The sequence below is a fragment of the Fulmarus glacialis genome, unplaced genomic scaffold, assembly GCF_000690835.1.
Source record: "Fulmarus glacialis isolate BGI_N327 unplaced genomic scaffold, ASM69083v1 scaffold4359, whole genome shotgun sequence".
NCBI lineage: Eukaryota > Metazoa > Chordata > Aves > Procellariiformes > Procellariidae > Fulmarus > Fulmarus glacialis.
Genome location: NW_009232476.1, coordinates 2495 through 21471, shown reverse-complemented (window position 1 = coordinate 21471; position 18977 = coordinate 2495). Strand labels below are relative to the sequence as shown.

Here is an 18977-nt window from a genome sequence, read left to right as displayed (position 1 = left end):
AAACGTTACGCGCTCCCCATGGTCCTTCCGCAGAGAGGAGGTGTAATGCACATTTACACCGAAATGTGTTTTGGCTTGCGAAGGCAGAGGTTTGCGATGGGAAACACTGGCAGCCTTATCCATGCGTCTGCTCCTTCACTGTGGGCTGAGGTCCTGAAGCTGGGTACAGTGCTCTGGCGGGGAGCTGCCGTCCGAGTGTTGTGTTCCCTCTGGCACACGCGTTTCCTATGCTACAAAGTTCCCTGTCGCTAGAAAAGGGCCCCTTTATCCTTGTTCTTCTACGTTTTGATCTTTTCTGTTTCTTTTCATTTTTCAGATATGAATCCCCAAATATTGCCTTACGCTGTGGAATTATGCTGAGAGAGTGCATCCGGCATGAACCCTTGGCCAAAATCATACTTTTTTCGGAACAGTTCAGAGACTTTTTTAAATATGTGGAATTGTCAACATTTGATATAGCTTCTGATGCCTTTGCTACATTCAAGGTAAATTATTTGATACCTGCGTCGTAGCGTTGTGTCAAAAATGGCACTCCATCAGTAGTCGTCACTGAATGTTGTGTTGCCTTTAAACTAGGTGACTTTTTTATTTTTCAGTAAAGGATATAATTAATCCTTGGCCTGTTTGTAACAGGATTCACCACAGTGATCAAGTCTGCAAAGAATCTTTAATTCAGTACAGATTTACATTTCACTAATGTTCTTCATCTTGATAACCAAAGGCCTTTTTGCAACCATTTAAAACTCAAATTAATCATGTATTATGTACGGTTCATGTAAAATGTATAACCTTTTTCTCTCCCTACCTTCCCCTGGAGACAAAACCACTACCCATCATGACCACAACCAGTAAATAGAGGGAATAATTTAAAATTCACTTTTAAAATCCTCTAATTTTTGCTGACCCTTCTGAGTTCAGCAGTCAAGTTTAGATTGATGCCGTGCCTGCTGATTATTTTACAACTCATTTGTATGCTTACTTTTGTGACCCATGGTTCAGTGTAAGAACTGTACTGCTACGAGCTAAGTAGGTGAAAGCACCGTGTACGCTCTGTATAGAGTCTCTGTGTTGTATTAAAAATGAAGCTGGGTGAAGCTTGGAAAATTTCTTGGAGTTTGTATGTGACCATCATCTTGCCTGCAGGGTGCTAGTATAGTCTTTGAGCAAAATTTGGTGCCTATGAGCTTAATGTACAGGGAAGATTAGTCTATTTCTGAAAAATAATTTAAGAAAGCTGGGGAAAATTCTTTTCAGGTAAAGACTCTTCTAAATATAGACATAACTCCTTTTCTTCTTCTATCACTGGGTTCCTTGCTGTCATAGAAACACGTTGTTCATTCTTTCCTCTCAAAGCTAATTAGAAACATGATTAGATAGAGGTTAGGAATAACTGTAAGGAATATTAGAGTTCAGCTCAGCGATTCAACGCATACTGAAACCCAGCCTCAGTTTTTACTAACCTACTGAATGGGGTAAAGATTTGCATAGTGGAGATAACATCGCATTCGTCAGTAATAAGTTGAGCAGGATTACCTATTCAAACACCCGTTAATCAATAGCAGCATCTTTCAATTATTTTAAGTCGCACTGTCATTGTGTTCATTAGGTAAATGTTATGAAAGTAGCACAGTAGCACAGAAATACAGACAAGTAAAGATACATATGTAGGACTGTATAAACATGCAACTGAAATATTTAAATCCTCTGTCTCTGGCATTTTAGCCTATGCTTGGAAGAGTATTTGTCTCTGGTCAGAAAAAGCACTCCTGGACTCTGTTCCCAGCTTGGCAGAAGAGATTTGCATCTTTTGCCCAGGTCCTGCTTTGAGCACGACAGCAGAGTGCGTGGTTGGGGATGGACAGTCTTCACCCCAACCAGGAGGCAGGAGGGGGACAAGGGTCAGTTAAGCTGCGGCAAGGACCGCAGACGGCTGCAACACTCCCAAAAAAAGAGGGATCGATGTCGTTCACGGATCTACAGCTGTGGAACTTACTTCTGTCCCCTGTGATCCAAGTGTATTTTTAGCAGGATTTAAAAATAGGATTCTACATCCTCACGTGCACTGGAAAGAGAGGAATATGAGGGCCGTTCATCCTCAGACATAGGTCAGAAATCACCTTTTAAAATGCTTGGGGAAAATCTATAAACTCCATTTTTTAAATTGCCACTTACTTTAAATTGCCTGACTTGGTACATGGTCAGTTCTGGAAATAAACCAGCTGTTCATCTCATCTCCTATTTGTCTGTTACTCTGAATAGCTGGAACAGCAAGAAGTGATGTGGAGGCAACTGAATCATGAAATATGGAGCCACCTCATTTCTAATACCATAAAAATAAGTGCTATGATTTCTCGCTGGCTGGATTACTGAACTCGTGTTTTCAGTTCTTTTTCCCCCATGTGGGGTTTGTTGTGTTGCCACCAGGGTGTCTGGTTCAGAGCTGAAAGCCTTGGATAGGCTATGCACCAGAGGAGGGCTTAATTAAATGTGCATTAAAGTCTGAGGATATTTATAGTAGGGAAGTATTGGAATTTTTTATGATCTGAAGGTGTACTTCTTAATTAAATTCAGCCAGGTGCACTGCAGAGAGGAAACAGAGCTGCTAAAAATGCAGAGGAAAGCAGCTTGTATTTAGAGATACAGTCGGCTGGGGAGGGTACCAGCAGCGGCTGGGAAGAGTGCTGGTCGAATACTGCTGCTCCACGCTCTCTTGCGATTTTTTTATGAAAAACTCATTTTGGATTATATTCCATTTGTGCCCCCTATTGAAAAATGTTGTACTTGCCTCCTAAGTGCCCTGCATAAAAGCTTGTGAATCACATTTGTTGCACTCAGCCTTTTAAACTGCTATCATTGCAGTCCTGTTAAATAAAGGAATGTATTAAAAACATTTCTAGCCCTCTGCTTTCCTCTTATAATTGACGGTAAAAATAAATTAAAGGATTAATATGTAAAGGATTTCTTTCATTTGTGATGCTGTAGAGGATGTGTCTGTGCATCTGCTTCAGCTACTCATCAGCTTCAGTCTCTGACTGTGGGTAAGGAAACCAGGGAAAAGGTGATGAAAAAGATAGCAACTGATTCACCGAAAAAAATATCAACTTAAATGGACTTCATCAGGCATTTATTGTGATCAGTGTTGTGCTTTAAAGGAGGCGATAAGATAAAAATTAAACTTAAATGCCTCAAACTGGCCACTTCGTTTCATAGCTATTCATCCAGTAGAGAGACTTGATTTCTTCTGGGGCTGAACATTTGCATCTCTGTCGCTGAGCACTAGCGTTCCCATTCTGTGGGAGAGGTTGCTTTAATGTAAATTTGAATTCGTTGGCCTTTTAGGATGGAATGCCTCCCATGAAGCTTCAGCTGTCTTCATGGTCTGCTACTGCTTGTGTCAGTAAGCCTACCTGGGGCAGAAAACCAGCCGCAGAAGAAATTCATCCCACCTACCTGAGGCCCCTTTCTGGGGATGGAGCGGCTGTGGAGGGAGCCTGGATGGCTAGGTTAGATTGGTGCCTAACTTTTAGGTTTTAAATAAATAAATAAATATATGCAGTGGTTGAATTGAGTCTGCCGTGTTGTGTTCACTGGAGATGAGCAATAGCAATTGATCAAACTTAGCATAATTTTCCAGCTGTGGGGTAGCAGGTAGGCCACTTTTGTCTTTGGGACCATAGCTGATCCCTCCATAAAGGGTTAATTTACTTTATTCCTTTCCCTCACCCCAGTTTATTGGAAGTACTGTGCACGATGACCTTAAGAAAAGGTGGGAATGAAAAGGAATATAAAGAGCAAGTGTTAGAATAGTTTTATATTGATTCTTTGAGCATTCACTGAATTCTCCTTGAAATCCTAATAAACGCAGTGTTGTTTTTGAAGGCTTTCTGTCTATAGAAATCATGTTGTAAATACCTTCTAAAAGATGACCTGGTAAAAAATGTAAAACACATCTGAGAATCAAGGGACAATCAAATAAGCATGCTCTCTCAGGTAATCTTTCTCTGTTCTTCCCCAGGACCTGTTAACACGACACAAATTGTTGGTAGCAGAATTTCTGGAACAGAATTATGATGCGGTAAGTGTAAATGATAGAACAATTTTTTTAGAATCTGTTCATGCTTAGCTGGAAAAAGTGTGCTTTCAATAGCGGAGGGTTTCATGCTCCACATAAAATAGTCACATAGGACTGCAAAACTAAACATTACTTTTACTAAAGCAGAATCCTTACGTGGTGTTTGAAATACAGGTACCCTCTCTGCACACACACGGGGACACACGCCAAGGTTTCAGGAGCGCTCATAGTTTAAAAGCAAGTTTTGTTCTTCTCTGCATGCATCATATCTCCTCATATGTGAATGGAACTGTCAACTTTGTATGTAAATAGATCATGGGGAAAAAAGCATGCATATTTTTAAAGAGTTTTGTGATATTCCAGCACCAATAGGGCCATACTGGTGTCATATATAATACTTTGGGACAGAGGAGAAGAGTTACTGGAAGAAGTTTTAGGATTTCTGGAAATTACATGTACCTAACTGGGGGACTGAGGTGTGCGTATTCCTCTTACCATCCTAAGGCAATTCATCCCTTGGTTTCCTGCCATTTTTCACTTTGATTTTTTGGCTCGGTTTTGAAGCAAATGTGTGTCAGAAAAATTCCATTCGAATCAACTAAAATGGGACTGATACAGATCATGGAATTATACTATGGGTTATGTTCTCATGTTACCTGAGGTATTCTTTATTTCATTGCCAAAGTGAAAAGGCTGAAGACTATTTCTTTCATTCTAGAGTTACCAAGAAGGTTAAATAAAGATCAGGCTTATTATTGCTGAGTCACAAATGCAGCTTAACTGGAGCAAAATTAGTGTCTCTGCTAATGTTTTCTCTTAGTACTGAAGCACTGCATTGGAACAGTTCCCGTTCTACCTTTATTTAACATTTAAAATTTTAAGTATGAATTGTGGAAGTGAGCATTTTTTTAGATGATTCTTGCACAGCAGTGTTGGGGTTTTTTGCTTGTTTGGTAGATGGTTTGAACATATTGTAGCCTTCTCTCTCAGTCTTCTTGACCACAAGATTCCCTTGGCCCAATCCTGCAATAGCCAGCACGCACTTTACTGCTAGTGACCCTCGTTGGGCTTTAATGAGCTGCTCAAGGCAGGTGGCACCTTGCAAAAAGAGTTTTTGGCATACGCTAGTATGGCATGCACCGTCACCCCTTTGGGGTGTTGCGTTAAATCACAAAGCAAGTCATGACCACAGTATGAGTGAGTGGGAGTTACATGCTGGACCCATGAGTCCTGGCAGCAGATTCACCCTCTTGTAAGAGAAGGCTCTACAGGCACTGCCTTACTTCTGTCCTACTTGGCTCGCACTAGCTCCTGTTACATCCAGTCCATATGTGGTATCCCTCTCTGCGGTATTTGGAAGAGGAGTGTTCCTGGGCATTAATTCACTGCGTGATAACCAGCCAAGAAAAAAGGCCGTGAGAGCTGGGCCTGGCACTGCAGTGAAGCTTTAGAGGGTGGTGCTGCTGCAGCCTCTGCTGCCCCTCTGGGGTTGGAAGGACCAGGGGGAGGAAGGATGGACATGAATCGGTTGCATTTGTGTTTTCTTGTTACTCTAGATCTTTGAGGATTATGAAAAACTCCTTCATTCTGAGAATTACGTAACAAAGAGACAATCTTTGAAGGTAAAGTAAAGTTTCTCAGCACTTTCCTCCTAAATTTGAACTCCACGTTACACAAGATGCATGTATGGCAACGGAGCAGCCACGTACTTTCTAACGAAAAAGAAATAAGTGCTTGGGGATGCTGCTCTTACAATGTACAAGAGCTCGCTGTGACTTTTATTTCCTGTATCTCTGGTGAAGCATTGGGCTGTTTCTATGGAACACAAGCACTATCATTTTTCCTCTGACCTCAAATCTGTACTTTGGTTCACAATGTAGGTTAAAATGAACTTGAGAGTAATGTGATAGTCTCTGTTTGTCTGATGCTGCTTGCTGCTACACCACCAAGTCTGACATGACCTGCAGATGGGACCAGATAGGCATGTTAATGTAACATCCAAATGAAATGAAGGTGTCTTTGTGGGACAGCTGCACTGCACTTGCTTCTGTCCCGGCTGGCTGACACCAGCTCCTATTACACCCAGCCCGTATGTGGGATCCCTCTTTGTAGTACTTAGAAGATGAGCATTACTGGGCATTAAGTAACTCACTGCATGATAATAAGTCTAGTTACTTTTTTTTTTTGAAGGTAGTGACATTGAAACCTCTTAGGCAAGCATAAAACATGTTGCTGCTTTCTTCACATTAAAAAATATCGTGGTGGACTGAAAACACTGTGGGTTTTTTAATTGTCTCTATAGCTGCTGGGTGAATTGATTCTGGACCGACACAACTTTGCCATCATGACAAAATACATCAGCAAACCAGAAAATCTGAAGCTGATGATGAACTTGCTGCGAGATAAAAGCCCCAACATTCAGTTTGAAGCATTCCACGTGTTCAAGGTGAGCTAGTATAAGCTGTTTTCATCATAAAAGTGTCTTTCAAGGTGGGCAAGAGAAAGCCCAGAAAATTAAGGCAAAGGTTGGGGTTTACAGTCACTTCCAGTATTTGAGAATGCCTTAATTGAAAACCTTTCTATCACTCAGCCTCTGATTTCTGTTTGCGTTCCTTCAGGTGAGATCTAAAGCAGCATTTTGGTTTGGGCTGAGGGTAGTCACTCACGTAGCAATGAGGTGGATGCTAGAGGTTACAAAATACACAGCTTCTAGGTCATATCCAGGGTACCTTCCTCCAACTCTTAGGTCATTTTACTGTGTGATTCTGGGTAAAGACTGAAAAAAAAAGTCTTAAAACTCTACATTAAGATCAAAGTAGATGGTGCTAGCGCTGTGCACCAGTACGAACACAATTTGCTTTTAAAGGTATTAAAAAGGTTTGGTAAATCTGAGCTTGAAATGAGTTTAATCCTTCCATCCTTTTGCAGTGATCATTAATGCAGTCTTAAACAATTACCAGTCCTTCTTTTCATGATGATTAATAAATGAAAAATTTACTGTTTTCCCGTCAAAGGAGTTCTCTGCTCTGGGACAGAGGATAAGTTGGATTGTTACTATGCAAAACTACCTTTAATTTGGAATTAACACATTAATTTGAAGCTATGTAAATAGGGTTGTTAATGATTTTCAGAAGAGGAATATTGAGTCTGTAAGGATATCCTTCCCCAAGATGGTTAAGAAAGATACTAGATCACACCAAAAGGCATGCTACTGCAAAAAGGTTACATCACTCTCCACAAATTCAGGGTGACTTGCTGAGTTTTGTACTTCTGCCATTTCTGATTTGGAAAAAAAGCTTTCAGATCTTCAGTGTGGAGGCTTAGAGGATGTGCAGCTTCTCCAAAAAGCTTTTTGATTCAAAAAAAAAAAGCTTCAAGGAGGATTAAAAAAAAATTTCCCTCCCTGAAATAAGCAGCTTGGTAAGCTGTTCCCTTGCTGACTTCCTCCATAGTCAGCTGAACCACTGTGAGTAACTTCTACTCCTCCTCCTTATCAGGAGGTATGTGGCTCCAAGATAAGAGAGCAGTCAGGCTCCAAACACTTGCAGCCTTTGAGATGCCTATGGAGGGAAGGGATCAGAGGATTGGGCTCTCTTAGCCACTCTGTGAATAACTGCCAGATTTTTGTGTATGAAACACATGAGTTGCTGTTCCTGAATTAATGATAGGCATGGCCCAGGCCTTGGGAACAGCTGATTTTGCTTATTTTAAGAGGCATTTGAAAGGATTTGGAATAACTTGAAAGGATTCCAGCGTGTAACCATGTCACGCATTGCTGTTTCTTCCATTCTGCCTTCCCATTCCTCCCTTCCTTTCCTTTGTTGCGTCCCATTTCCAGTTAGAGTGGAGATATTGTAGGCTCAGCCTTGCTTGACCGCTTGCGATTGCCACCACGTGGACATAACGCTGAGGCCTTTGGGTGCCCAGCAAAACAAACAGTGCGCGTGGTAATGTTGTGTCTCTCCAGTTCAAAGGGCCAAACTCTGTCCTCAGATAGTAACCTCCATGGGACGTTGTTGGTTTTTTCCAGCGGTACCCATCACGGTGTGCCTCACGCTATCTCACGTGCATAGCGCTCGTTGTGGGGAAATTGCAGACTCAGAGCAGAACCTGATCAGCTGGAAATTGCTCATTTATAACCACCAGCAGCGCACTAGAGGTGCAGCAGAGCTCCCCTTTTAGGTCCTCACTGAGGATCTGGGCTCGCTGGATGTAGAAGCACTCAGCTTCTCCCTGGTGGGCAAGGGTAGTTATAGGGTATGTTATGGAAAATTGCATTCTGAATTAGCTTTGTAGAGTGGGTCAGAGAAGAGCGTTTTCCTCTGATTTCACTTCTTAAATTGAATTCTAACTTCTTGAGAACTACAAAAGGAAATCCTTAAATATTTAAGAGAACGGGGGAAAACACTACTGGCTTGTGCCCTGTTCTGCAGTGTCCCTGCCTCCTGTTTCTGGGATAGTGTCCCTCAGCCCGGTTCTCTTGTCAGCTGTAATAATTCCATGCTAATATAACTGGGAGAGGAATCTTGTCCTCAGTTTTTAATCTCATAAATTTTAAACTGTGCCTGCATTTTTAAATTGTGCTTGCAAAATACCTGTGCAGTCCTGGCTGAAATTACAGTAGACTAACCACAGTGATTTGAAATCAAAGGTCTGCTGAGAAGTGAATACTTGCTGCTCTGTCTGAGCTGCCAGAAGATTTGGGTTTAAATTACCTGATTTAGATGTTTCACCAGTTAGACACAGTTGAAATGAAAAAGTGCTTGTTTTGTAAGCATCCAGATTCCAACACTCCCATGCCCCAGCTGACCCAAAAAAAGGCATATCACACTTACCTCCCTGAGGCAATTTCTAATTATTGAAGATTCAAAACTGTAAGACAGAGATGAAAATGATGAGCACCTCTAGTGCAAAAATATTTTGCAGGAACATTTAGTGGCTGAAAATGCCAGTACCCCTTCAAGCTCTGAGAACATTTCACTCATCCAGGATGCTTTGGGTGGGAAATTGAAGACAAACAGAGCGCTCATTTGCAGTGCCTCCTTCCATTCTCCATTACGGAGATGCTTGATCTTCCTCCTAGCTCCAGCTCCTTCTTTTCCTTTTGCCTGAGTAAAATGGAGCTTCTGCCTTGCGGCACCATCCTAAAGGCCTGCAGCTGCTTTGTAAAGCTGGATGTCCCAGACAATGTATGCATGAGGATTAGCCAGTATTTAACCATCAGGAAAAACTAACACACCTCACTCCTTTCTTCCTCCTCCATAAATAATCCAATGGGGTCGCCCAGAGTTGTAGGCTTTGAGAGTCACCGGTTCTTCTCTGCGTTGATTTCAGTGGAGAGGTCTCAGCCTCGAGCATGCACACTTTGAGGAGCAAATATTGGGAAGGGCTCTCCAGCTCCTGTGATGGATTTGTGACAGTTATTAGTGGAGCCTGCTTTGAGTTTGCCTGTAGGGGAGATCTTTCAGACATACGTGGTACGTGGTATTCCTTTGACCTTACGCATTTACAAATAAAGGCTAATAACAAGCTCTCTTGGCTTTCACATAAACAATTAGATTATTTTGAGGAAAACACCCTGTAGCGGTGAATTGGGATTATGCAACTTTCTTGTTCTTAAGCAGACATTTAGCAAGATATATTTTACTGTTTAAATCTAAAAATAGAATGGGTACACTGTGTTTTGTGACCTTAGTTTCATTTTTCCATTCTTTTTCGTGTAGATTACAGAGCTACCTTCTGCAGCTTGCTCTGCAAATGGTCTCACATAGTTTGACCGTACTGACAGTTTCCTCTTGGTACAAAGCTGAAACCACGTCTGTGGGGATGTGTCCTCTCTGTTCCTTAGCTGGAGAGTTTATAGGGCAAGAAGTGTTATGCGAAGCATTACACTATAAGCAACATGAACCGTAAGGCACTTCTGTGTGCAGTTTCCTGACACAGTAAGATTGTGTGTGACCCCAGAGTAAGTCTTAAAATACCTAATCCAGGGTATCCAACCTCTGTAATCGCTTTTGCTCTGCTGTAGTCCCGGAGGGTGGTGATGCCTGGTTATTAATTGAAAGGAAATAAGGTCAGATTCTCTAGTCAAGTGATTTTGATATTTGTTTGACGAAATCCAGTGTATGACTTTTAATGGAGAAGAGAGCAACAGTTCCACTTTGGACAACTTTTGAAGCTTCACAGTTGATTTTCATTCCAGGCCTTTTGCAAATATTCACAAAATGGAACTGTGCTGAAACGGCTATTTTTAGAGTTGGAATTTTAATATGAGTACTTTCTTTATTTTGATCTCTGTCTCTCTCATATATCTGAATTAAGTGCTCTAGAAACTTGCATAGTAAAACCATAGGTTAAACAAAGTTCTCTGTGAAGAGTTTTAGCTTCAGTTATACTTCATTTTAGTGGAAATGTTCCAGATAGCGTTAATAATGATTTCTGTTTTCAGGGATTTATTGCCTCCTCTGTGACAGAGTTCTGAATGTAGGGGGCTCTTTTAAAAGTAAAGTCCCATGGTGGTCCTAATCCTGGGCTTTCTGAAGCTGATTAGTTGATACTGGCAGAATTGATTCTGTTTGCGTAGCTGAAGTATTGAATAACATTTCAGGAATTTTCTGGTCCTTTAACATTCTCTCTTTACGAGTCCCTGTTGACACTGAGCAAGATTGGCAGTCAAGATGATCTTTGTTTGAATGTTCAGTTTGACAGTTTTGCAAGGGGAAGATTATAATCTATAAATAATCAAGCAGGAGGATAAACAGGATGTGATGTCTTCTATTAAACTAAGTTCTTTAATTATTTGCTCTGGTAATACCAGTTGTAGGACCAATATGAAATGCTGGTATTTACTAGGTTTACCACTAAAACCTTCCAGTTCTGTTTGCAGACCAGATGATAGGTTTTACAAGAAGAATGATTTAGATTTCTTCATTTTGAGAGTCAGCCTTCAGTTATCTTTAATATTCATTGAAGGAAGAAGTTCAGCACTTCAAGGTCAGGCCGTAATCTGATTATTTCTGAAAATGTGGGTCCTGTCAATTTACTTGATCGTTTTCTTCTCCTGGTCACAAAGGGGGAACTGAACTCCAAAATTAAAAACTTTTAATGAAGGTTCTGTAATGGTTACTTTCCTCATCCCTGCCCGTAGGCTTACGTACTGCTTTTCTCAAAGGAAGCTTGTCCAGACAACTTAGGGCTTAATCACGGTCCAAATCCTGGAAGTATTCAGCCTCCCTCAGACAACTTAGGGCTTAATCACGGTCCAAATCCTGGAAGTATCCAGCCTCCCTCAGCATGGTGACCTGCTGTAGGTCAGCTCGTGGGGAGCTGCATCGTGGGGCTGCTCAAGCTGAGAGCATGAACTGCAGCCATCTCAGCCAGAGCCAAGCATTCATACCCACGAGATTTCAGGATTCGTATTCCTTAGATAAGGCACAGACTGGAAGCTGTAAAGTACATTCAGTAGTGATTTACATCCCCAAACCCTTTAGTTCTCATACGGGCAACCAATGCATCAATAGCAGCATATCAAAGTTATTTGCAAGGGAAGGGATATTGCTTTCAGACGCTGCAGGCAGCGACAGAACAATCAGCTACCGACAGTCCATCAAGGGTGGTGAGAGCTGTGACCTGTCTGTCTGACCCACTGGTAGATGTGTCCCTGGTAAGATGTTGCACTTCGAGTGCCTGGAGCATCTCGCAGGAAAGCTGTTACTTGAGAGTGGCTGCTCTGAAGGCATCCTTGGGAGTTGGGGCTGTTGGTGCTACTCTCAAGAAGTTTTAGGTGGCAAGTAGGCATAAAAAGAAATTATTTGAGATTATAGCTCAGGGTAATCAGAGAAAGGCGATGTGGAGGCCCGCGCAAAGATGTTGTGAGTAACTGTAGATACTATACTGTCACGGGGACCAGGGCCTGGCCACTAGATCAAGGAAAACTTTGTAAAAGACTTGGGGCCTGGGAGCGTTTGCCCAGCACGGCAGAGGTTGCAGCTCTTTCCCCAGAGCAGAGAGAAAAGTACCTTGAAGCAGGGACTCCTAGGAGTGACCTGAGGAGGAGGGATCCAGAGGAGACAAAACCATAGGCAGGGATTAGGGCTCTTACGGCATCAGGATGCCAGGGTTTAAGAGCAGATGCTTTGCCTCACCTTTATGTAATAAAAAAAATAGTCTTACCTCCCTGTCTGGGCAAAAGTACTTAGTGTGGCACTGTTGACGTGTGCCAAGCCCCATTCTTTCCACACATTCCCCACGTGTGGCATTTTCCACACCACTCATATAACACCCCCTAACTGGGACGTACAAAGCCTAACGATGAGTCCGATCTGCAGTCCTGTCCCAGGCTTTACCAGGTGGTGTTTCTGGGGGCAAGGGGCTGTAACGCAGCCCCCCAGGGCGGTGTGTGCGTGTTCCTCATCACGTTAAGGCGGCAGCTCCCTGCGCAGCTGCGCGTGGCCCAGGTTTTCACGTGGGTGCAATCTCAGCAGAGACAAATGACCCTGCGGAAGAGCCCCGGGTCTGGAGCCGGCGGCCCCGGGGCCGGGCAAGTGGTGGTGCCGCCTGCGTTCGGCCGTACAACACGCCATTCTGTACTGTCAGCAGATGTTTGTTTTCATTCTGGTTTGAACAGGCTTGGAGGGAAACGGGCCATTTTCCAGTCCTGTCCATCCTTAATTTCTTCTCGTCGGGTAGAGAATAACTTGAGTTATTTATGTTGTTGCACAAGCACTCAGGCGGTGTTTTGTTGACCAGCCATGGCAACCTCGGTGCGAGCCAGATGTGGGAGCTCCTCCGGGGGTGGCCGGGGGTGTGCTGCGCGCGCGTTCCCACCGCCGGCCCCCCGCCCCATCTGCCCCTCCTGACTGACGTCCGCAGAGCCCGCATCTCCGTGGCATCCTGAGGTCCTTGGGAAGAGCTTGTCACCGCTGGTCTTTACAACCGGCCTTAAGTTTCCTGTTGTCAGCCGGCACGTAAGGCAGAGAAAATGTTAAAGAAACAGTGTCGTGGCACAGGGGGTCGTGTTCAGAGCTGGAAAACTCTGTGGCTTTAGGCGTTACAGAAGGAAAAATCAGAGCACGGCTAGGTTTATCCTCAAAACCTACTATTTGAGAAGACTATTTGAAGCGCTGGGCTGGCTGCGCCAGGTGAGTATCTGTGTCTCACGTCACCTCCCTGCATTGCCACCCTCCTGCTCGGCGAGGGCAGCGACGGCGCCGGGCGCACCACGGCGCTCCCGCTCCTGCTCCCGCTCCTGCTCCCGCTCCTGCTGCTGCTCCTGCTCCTGGAAATTTCCACGCTCCTGTGAATGGGTTAGGCAGAGGGAAGTGGAGCCTCTGACATATTTTTCCAAACCAAAACAAAGCTGGCAAGTCTAATTTTAGGCCTGGTTTAGTATGGAAATGATATCAATACTGACACAAAGCTTTTCCGTTCTCCTGATAATTAATTTCTGTGTATTTAAGTCTTGCATGTGGAAGAGGCTGAGAATTGATAGCTCGCCCTCAACAGCTGGGTTTACAATCAAACGCTTTTATCAACAAAGAGCAAAATTAAAGGGAAGCGATACCACACAGAGGCATAGCTTTGCTTCAATTTGCTGTTGAACCAACATGTTTGTAACTCCTCTCTCTCTGCCTTGGGACAAGGTGTGTAGCAGCAGAGTATCTGCCTGCCAGCCTTCAGGTGACTTGTCAGAAAATAACTTAAGGGGATGTTGTGACTGATGTTCCTCTCTCTCTCTCTGTGTCTCACTGTGCCTGGTTTTGTTTGCGTGTTAGGTTTTTGTGGCCAGTCCAAACAAAACACAGCCTATTGTGGAGATCCTGTTGAAAAACCAACCCAAGCTAATTGAGTTTCTGAGCAATTTCCAGAAAGAGAGGACGGATGACGAACAATTCACTGATGAGAAGAACTACCTGATTAAGCAAATCCGAGACTTGAAAAAGCCAACGGCATGAAGAACTCCTCTCGTTTTCCACTGTAGGCATTAATTTCATTTGTTAAGTTCCTCTGTGTCACTTAAACACCACATTAGTGCTTGAGAAGGCACAGCAAGTGCCTGGTTTTTATTTGTCTTTGTTCCTAGATGTCAAGAGTATAGGGGTTTTACACGAAAACTAAAAAAACAAAAATCTAGAATAATATATTATTTTAAATCAAGACTATAATTATTTATGTCAGTTTAGAATCTCTCTGTAATAGAAGCTGGTTTGATGGATTTTCATTTGTGCTCAAGAAGAATTAACCTCTTTGCTTAACTTTGTCAGCAAACTCAAGCTGTTGGTGAGTGCACAGAGTAGGTCTTCTGAGGACTGTAATGTTCCTTTGCACCTGTAATTGTGACTTTGTTCTAGTGCTGCACACACACAAGACTGTGAAAGAGTACGTTTGTCTCTGGAGTTAGCTGCACTTATAGATCGGGTTTTTTAGTCAAAACAGTGGGAGATGAAAAAGCAGTAAAGGTCACGTTTTTGCTTTATTTTTGTGTTCTTTCATCTTTAAGTTTTCTTTTCCCCTAGATCAGAGGTTTTCTGTTCAGTGATAAGGAATGGATGAAGACATCAGCCAGATGAGCTGTTTCTGCCTGCCTCCCATTTCCCTGTACGTGATCTACCTTTTCCTAGGGCACAGGCTATTCCCACCAGCTCCCAAGCAGACTGAGGAGCAGCCCCAGGTACGTGGTGCCCACGTACCCCTCAATGGGAAGAAGGCAAGAGCAACCCCCTTCCGTCAAGGCCCATGCTGTATTGCTAATAGAGTGATCCAGCACCTGCTAAAATCAGCAAGGAGTCTGTCCCCAGTTTGGGTGGTGGCCAGAGCTACGAGGCTGAATCATGCCAAGCGCTGAGCCCCGGCACCAGTGCGAGAGGAGGGTGCTCAGCGTCTTCCCGTCCGGCTTCAAATCCCGGCTGGCCTCATCCTGGGGTCCCCGAGTCTGCAGGTGTTCTCAAAGCTGAGAGCATTTATTGGATACCTAAATCAAGTGTGGGAGGCCATTTAGCAGCCCCAGGCACCAAAGGCTACTTGTAGTCTGGCGTTTTCTATCCTTGTTCATCCCGATGTGAATTCAGGTTCTGCGTTGAAGTTGTAGAAGGGGAAATCGTTGCACTGTTAACATTTTAAGTTTAATAAGCTCGTGGTCCAAACAGTGTTTCCCAGGTGGGTTTGAAGAGTTTTTGGGGTCTTTTGTTTTCTAGCGGGAAATGAAAATGTTACTCTGATGCTTTATTAGGAAGTGGAGTTTGAGAGCAGGGAGTGGAAATTTCTTGAATTTTTCTGGACAGCCTAAGTTCTGAGTTTTCCTATTTGTTGTAAAAGACAGTTATCTAGCTAAAACTCTAGCTAATGCTTCAGATAAAAAGGTGACACTGAATTGTAAAAACAGGACAAGACTTTTTCCTTCATAAAACTGTTGTATATTGGGACTGATATTTTAATTTATGTGCTTTAGAAACGGGATGAAATGGAACAGATTGTGGACTCATGTTTTTTTCAGATGTCAGATATACACAACAAATGTACATCTTAGTTGCCTGGAATTAAAAAAAAATATTTACAAGCTATTAAAGGCATGATTACTGATCACCCTTTATTTCTATCTCTGTTTTTTTCCTCTTGCCTTTCTGGATAGCCGAACTCTGCGCAGTGCTAAATTCTTTCTCTCCTTTGCCAACCAGTTTCAGCAGATGGAGAGAGAGAGGGATGAGCACTTTCTTTAGAGCGAATGCACTCTGCAAGCATCGCATCTGCAGCCCTGGCTGGCAGGGAGCCTGGCAACCCAGGCTGCAGTCCCGCTGAGCCTGACTGCGATCTTCACCCCCAGCCCCGTGGGCAGCCCTCACTATCAGTGGTAGCTTGTGGGTCGATAAAGGACCGTCTCCAGAATCGCGGTCCTCAGAGCTAGTCATTTAAGTCTGATCCTCTGAGATTTGGAGCCTGAAACCAAAGGGCGCTTGGCTGTGCTCTGAGCTCCCGGGGTGGGGCTGTCTCCAGGGCTGGACTGACACAGAGACACGTGTCCATTGCCTCAGCCTCTGGAGTCGCATAAGAACATGGGGCTTCCAGCCCTCGTTTGGAAAAAGTGTCTAATGGTGTATTGCCGGGGAACGTCTGCCCTTGACAATGTGAGTGTAACCCACGCAGAGGTGCCCTGCGCATCTGTGGAAATAAAGAGGGTGGTCAGCGCTCTGAGCCGCTCTTGTCTGCACAGTCTGGACACAGAAGAGCAGTTGAAGACATCAAAACCTGGCGTTAATACGAGGAGTGAGGTTACACCCACACCCCGGTGTTTGCGTGGGCAGAAATGTGGCAGGCCAACACGGAAGAGAGCGATGGGCCCCATCCCTGCAAAGGCAGCCTCTTCCAGTGCCAGCAGCCAGCGGCCACTGGTAAGTGGTAAGGAGGGCTTGTGAAAAAGGTGTGTGTGTGCATGTGTGTCTGCAAGAGAGGAAAAAAAGGCATGCTCTTACAGTAAAAATGACATGTGACAGGCCCCTTGCAGCTTATCATACCAGAAGCCGATCCTGAAGTAAATATTGCCAACACCTCAAAGTAATTGAGTCTTCCCCAAGCTCAACTTGCTTAGGTCTTCAAAAGAAGAAAAAGCAAAAGAAATGGTGAAGATGAAATTAAGCATCATAATAATATTCACAGCAGGCAGGCACACATCCCTAATTAAATGAAAATGAGGTCTTTTCTAACACAACTTTAAAATAACGATAGAACTTCCAATTTCCTTTGGTGCATTCAGTCAAGGTGGTTCTTCTGCTTAAGCGACTGCTCCCACCAGGAGCAATTTCTCCAAAATTAGTATCTGGGGGAGCTGTGTGATTGCAGGACACAGTTCATCAGAGTGAGGACAGGGAAGAAGATTGTAGTCCGGAGAGAGAAAGAAGCTGGAGGACGCTTGGGCTGCAGCCTCTCCATTCCACTCCCCACCCAGCATTCAGGGGGGTTTGGATCGTATGAATGAATCTCTGCCAAGTTGCGATGTATGATCCTGCACATAAAACCTTATTTGATACAGCAGAGTGCCAGGAATCTTTGAACCATAAGCTTCTGTCCTGGGATTTGGGCAGCTTGTGCTCCTAAGAGAAATCTGATTAGGAGCAGCAACAGCCTCCCCTGTCTGTAATGGCATGTACGCCAGCAGGTGTGAGCCCGGGGGAGGATGCAGGACTCTGGCCTTCAAGAAACGTGGGCGTTAAGACCACTTGAGCCTCTTAATCTGCATGCTCCAGGGACAAGATCAGATGAGAAGGAAAGAATGACTTGGACCTTATCTAACGATAAAAGCACTCGCATGAGGGAGAGGAGATCTGGATCCCATTTGTTCTCTAGTGCGTGCTTTGCTCTTGTCTATGAAATTGGAGCAGGGCTAAGAGAACCCAGGCCTCTTTCCAAAGGGCGCAGTGATGTTTGGTCAGTAGAGAGGCTTTTTCTCTGGGCCAACAAATGCTTCATTTTTCTCTCTGAAGTAGAAGCACTTTGACTTTTTGGCTGGAAGCACCTTCCTGCAGAACATCTTATGCCTGGTGGTGAAAGCTGTTAGGAGGCAGGGGGGATATGGGTTTTGGTCTCTGTGACATGAAATGGAATGGCACCTAGCTCTCCCCCTTCTTGACTAAGCACTCTTGCATAACAATACAGATCTCCATGGCTTTCCACCGGTTCTGGACTTGCATTTTGGCACCTGCCACTTCCCTGTGTGGAGCTCACGCTGCGTTTGCCTTGAGCATCGCCCACTGGACTTGTACACACTGCCTGCAGCTGAACAGCTTCAAGCAGCTGAGGACTATATAGACAACAAGGATTCATTGCATTTACTGCCAAGCAGTGATCTCAAAGCCCGTTTCATAGCTCTTATGCTGATGAACTTTAAGTGGCCAGTTGCTTTCCTGTCAGAGCAGATATCTGGCAGAAATTCTGCTGATCTGCAGCACTCCTGGGGTCTGAGCAGGAGACACCCAGCACTCACTGATGCCCGGTGACGAATGCAGACTCCCAAGGGCCTTCACTGCTGGAGTCTAAAAGTCCTGGAGCTGCTGGTTTATATCAGTTTTTGGTGTAAATGCAGGCCCGGACATAGGAACTGACACATTCCCCCTGCCAGCCAGCAACTTAACAGAGCTCAGCCAGTCTTTCTACTGTTCAGGGCAAATCCCGGGCTCCTCTCCCACTGAGCGACAAGTCCAGTGAGCTATGGAGTTACTCGCTCAGGCCCACTGCGCATGTATTCCATATACGCGCACCAAGTGGCGCAGCACAAACTGTTAAGACCGGGCGCGAGGTATCCCAGAGCCTCTAGTGGGAGGTCCAACCCCACAGTGAGAGAGGCGATCCTGCCGGGGAGAGCTGCTGTGGCCTGGGGAAGAGGGGCTCAAGTCCCTGCCACCCCATTCCATGCTGAAGGGGAGCCTTGCCTCCAGCAAGGGCTGGGGTCCCTCAGCCTATGGTGTGTGAGGCCACCAGGTAGGAGCAGTCCAAGCCAGCTCTGAGCACGGTTGGTGCTGGGCAGGCAACGTGGGACAAGGCTAAGGGAAAACCCAGGACAAGGTTAAGGGAAAACCCAGGACAAGGTTAGCAGTTTTGGCCGTGTGGTTCAGCTGTAAGCCAAGCATCTCACAGGGCTGTGACTTGGCCCGGCTCCGCCGAGAGCCCCAGGGAGAGGCAGGCAGCGAGCCCAGCCCTCCTGACTCATGGTCCTGCACCACAGCGCCTGCCTCGCCCTGGCCCCTCTTTCCAGGAATGAGAAAGGAGGAAAAACAATCAATCAAGCAACCCCTTTCCTAGGGCATCGCTTTTGAGTGGCTTTGCAAAGCCACAGTAAAAGTAACCTTTTCCACCTCAGGCTGTGTCACAGCACGAGTGGCAGGAGCATGGGGAAAGCCTGTGGCCAGGGTGCAGTGCC

General features: G+C 44.7%; 1 protein-coding gene across 1 annotated transcript in view; it reads left to right on the top strand.

Annotated features, from left to right (window-relative positions):
• CAB39L (calcium binding protein 39-like) overlaps positions 1-14560 on the top strand; it is a 36780-nt gene extending 22220 nt beyond the window's left edge. The window contains exons 4-8 of the mRNA XM_009584900.1: positions 317-485; positions 4016-4075; positions 5629-5694; positions 6375-6518; positions 13846-14560. Of these exons, the coding sequence (XP_009583195.1) occupies positions 317-485; positions 4016-4075; positions 5629-5694; positions 6375-6518; positions 13846-14025 (619 nt within the window). The 3' untranslated portion in view covers positions 14026-14560. The remainder of the gene's footprint in view (positions 1-316; positions 486-4015; positions 4076-5628; positions 5695-6374; positions 6519-13845) is intronic.
• Positions 14561-18977: the final 4417 nt, after the last annotated feature.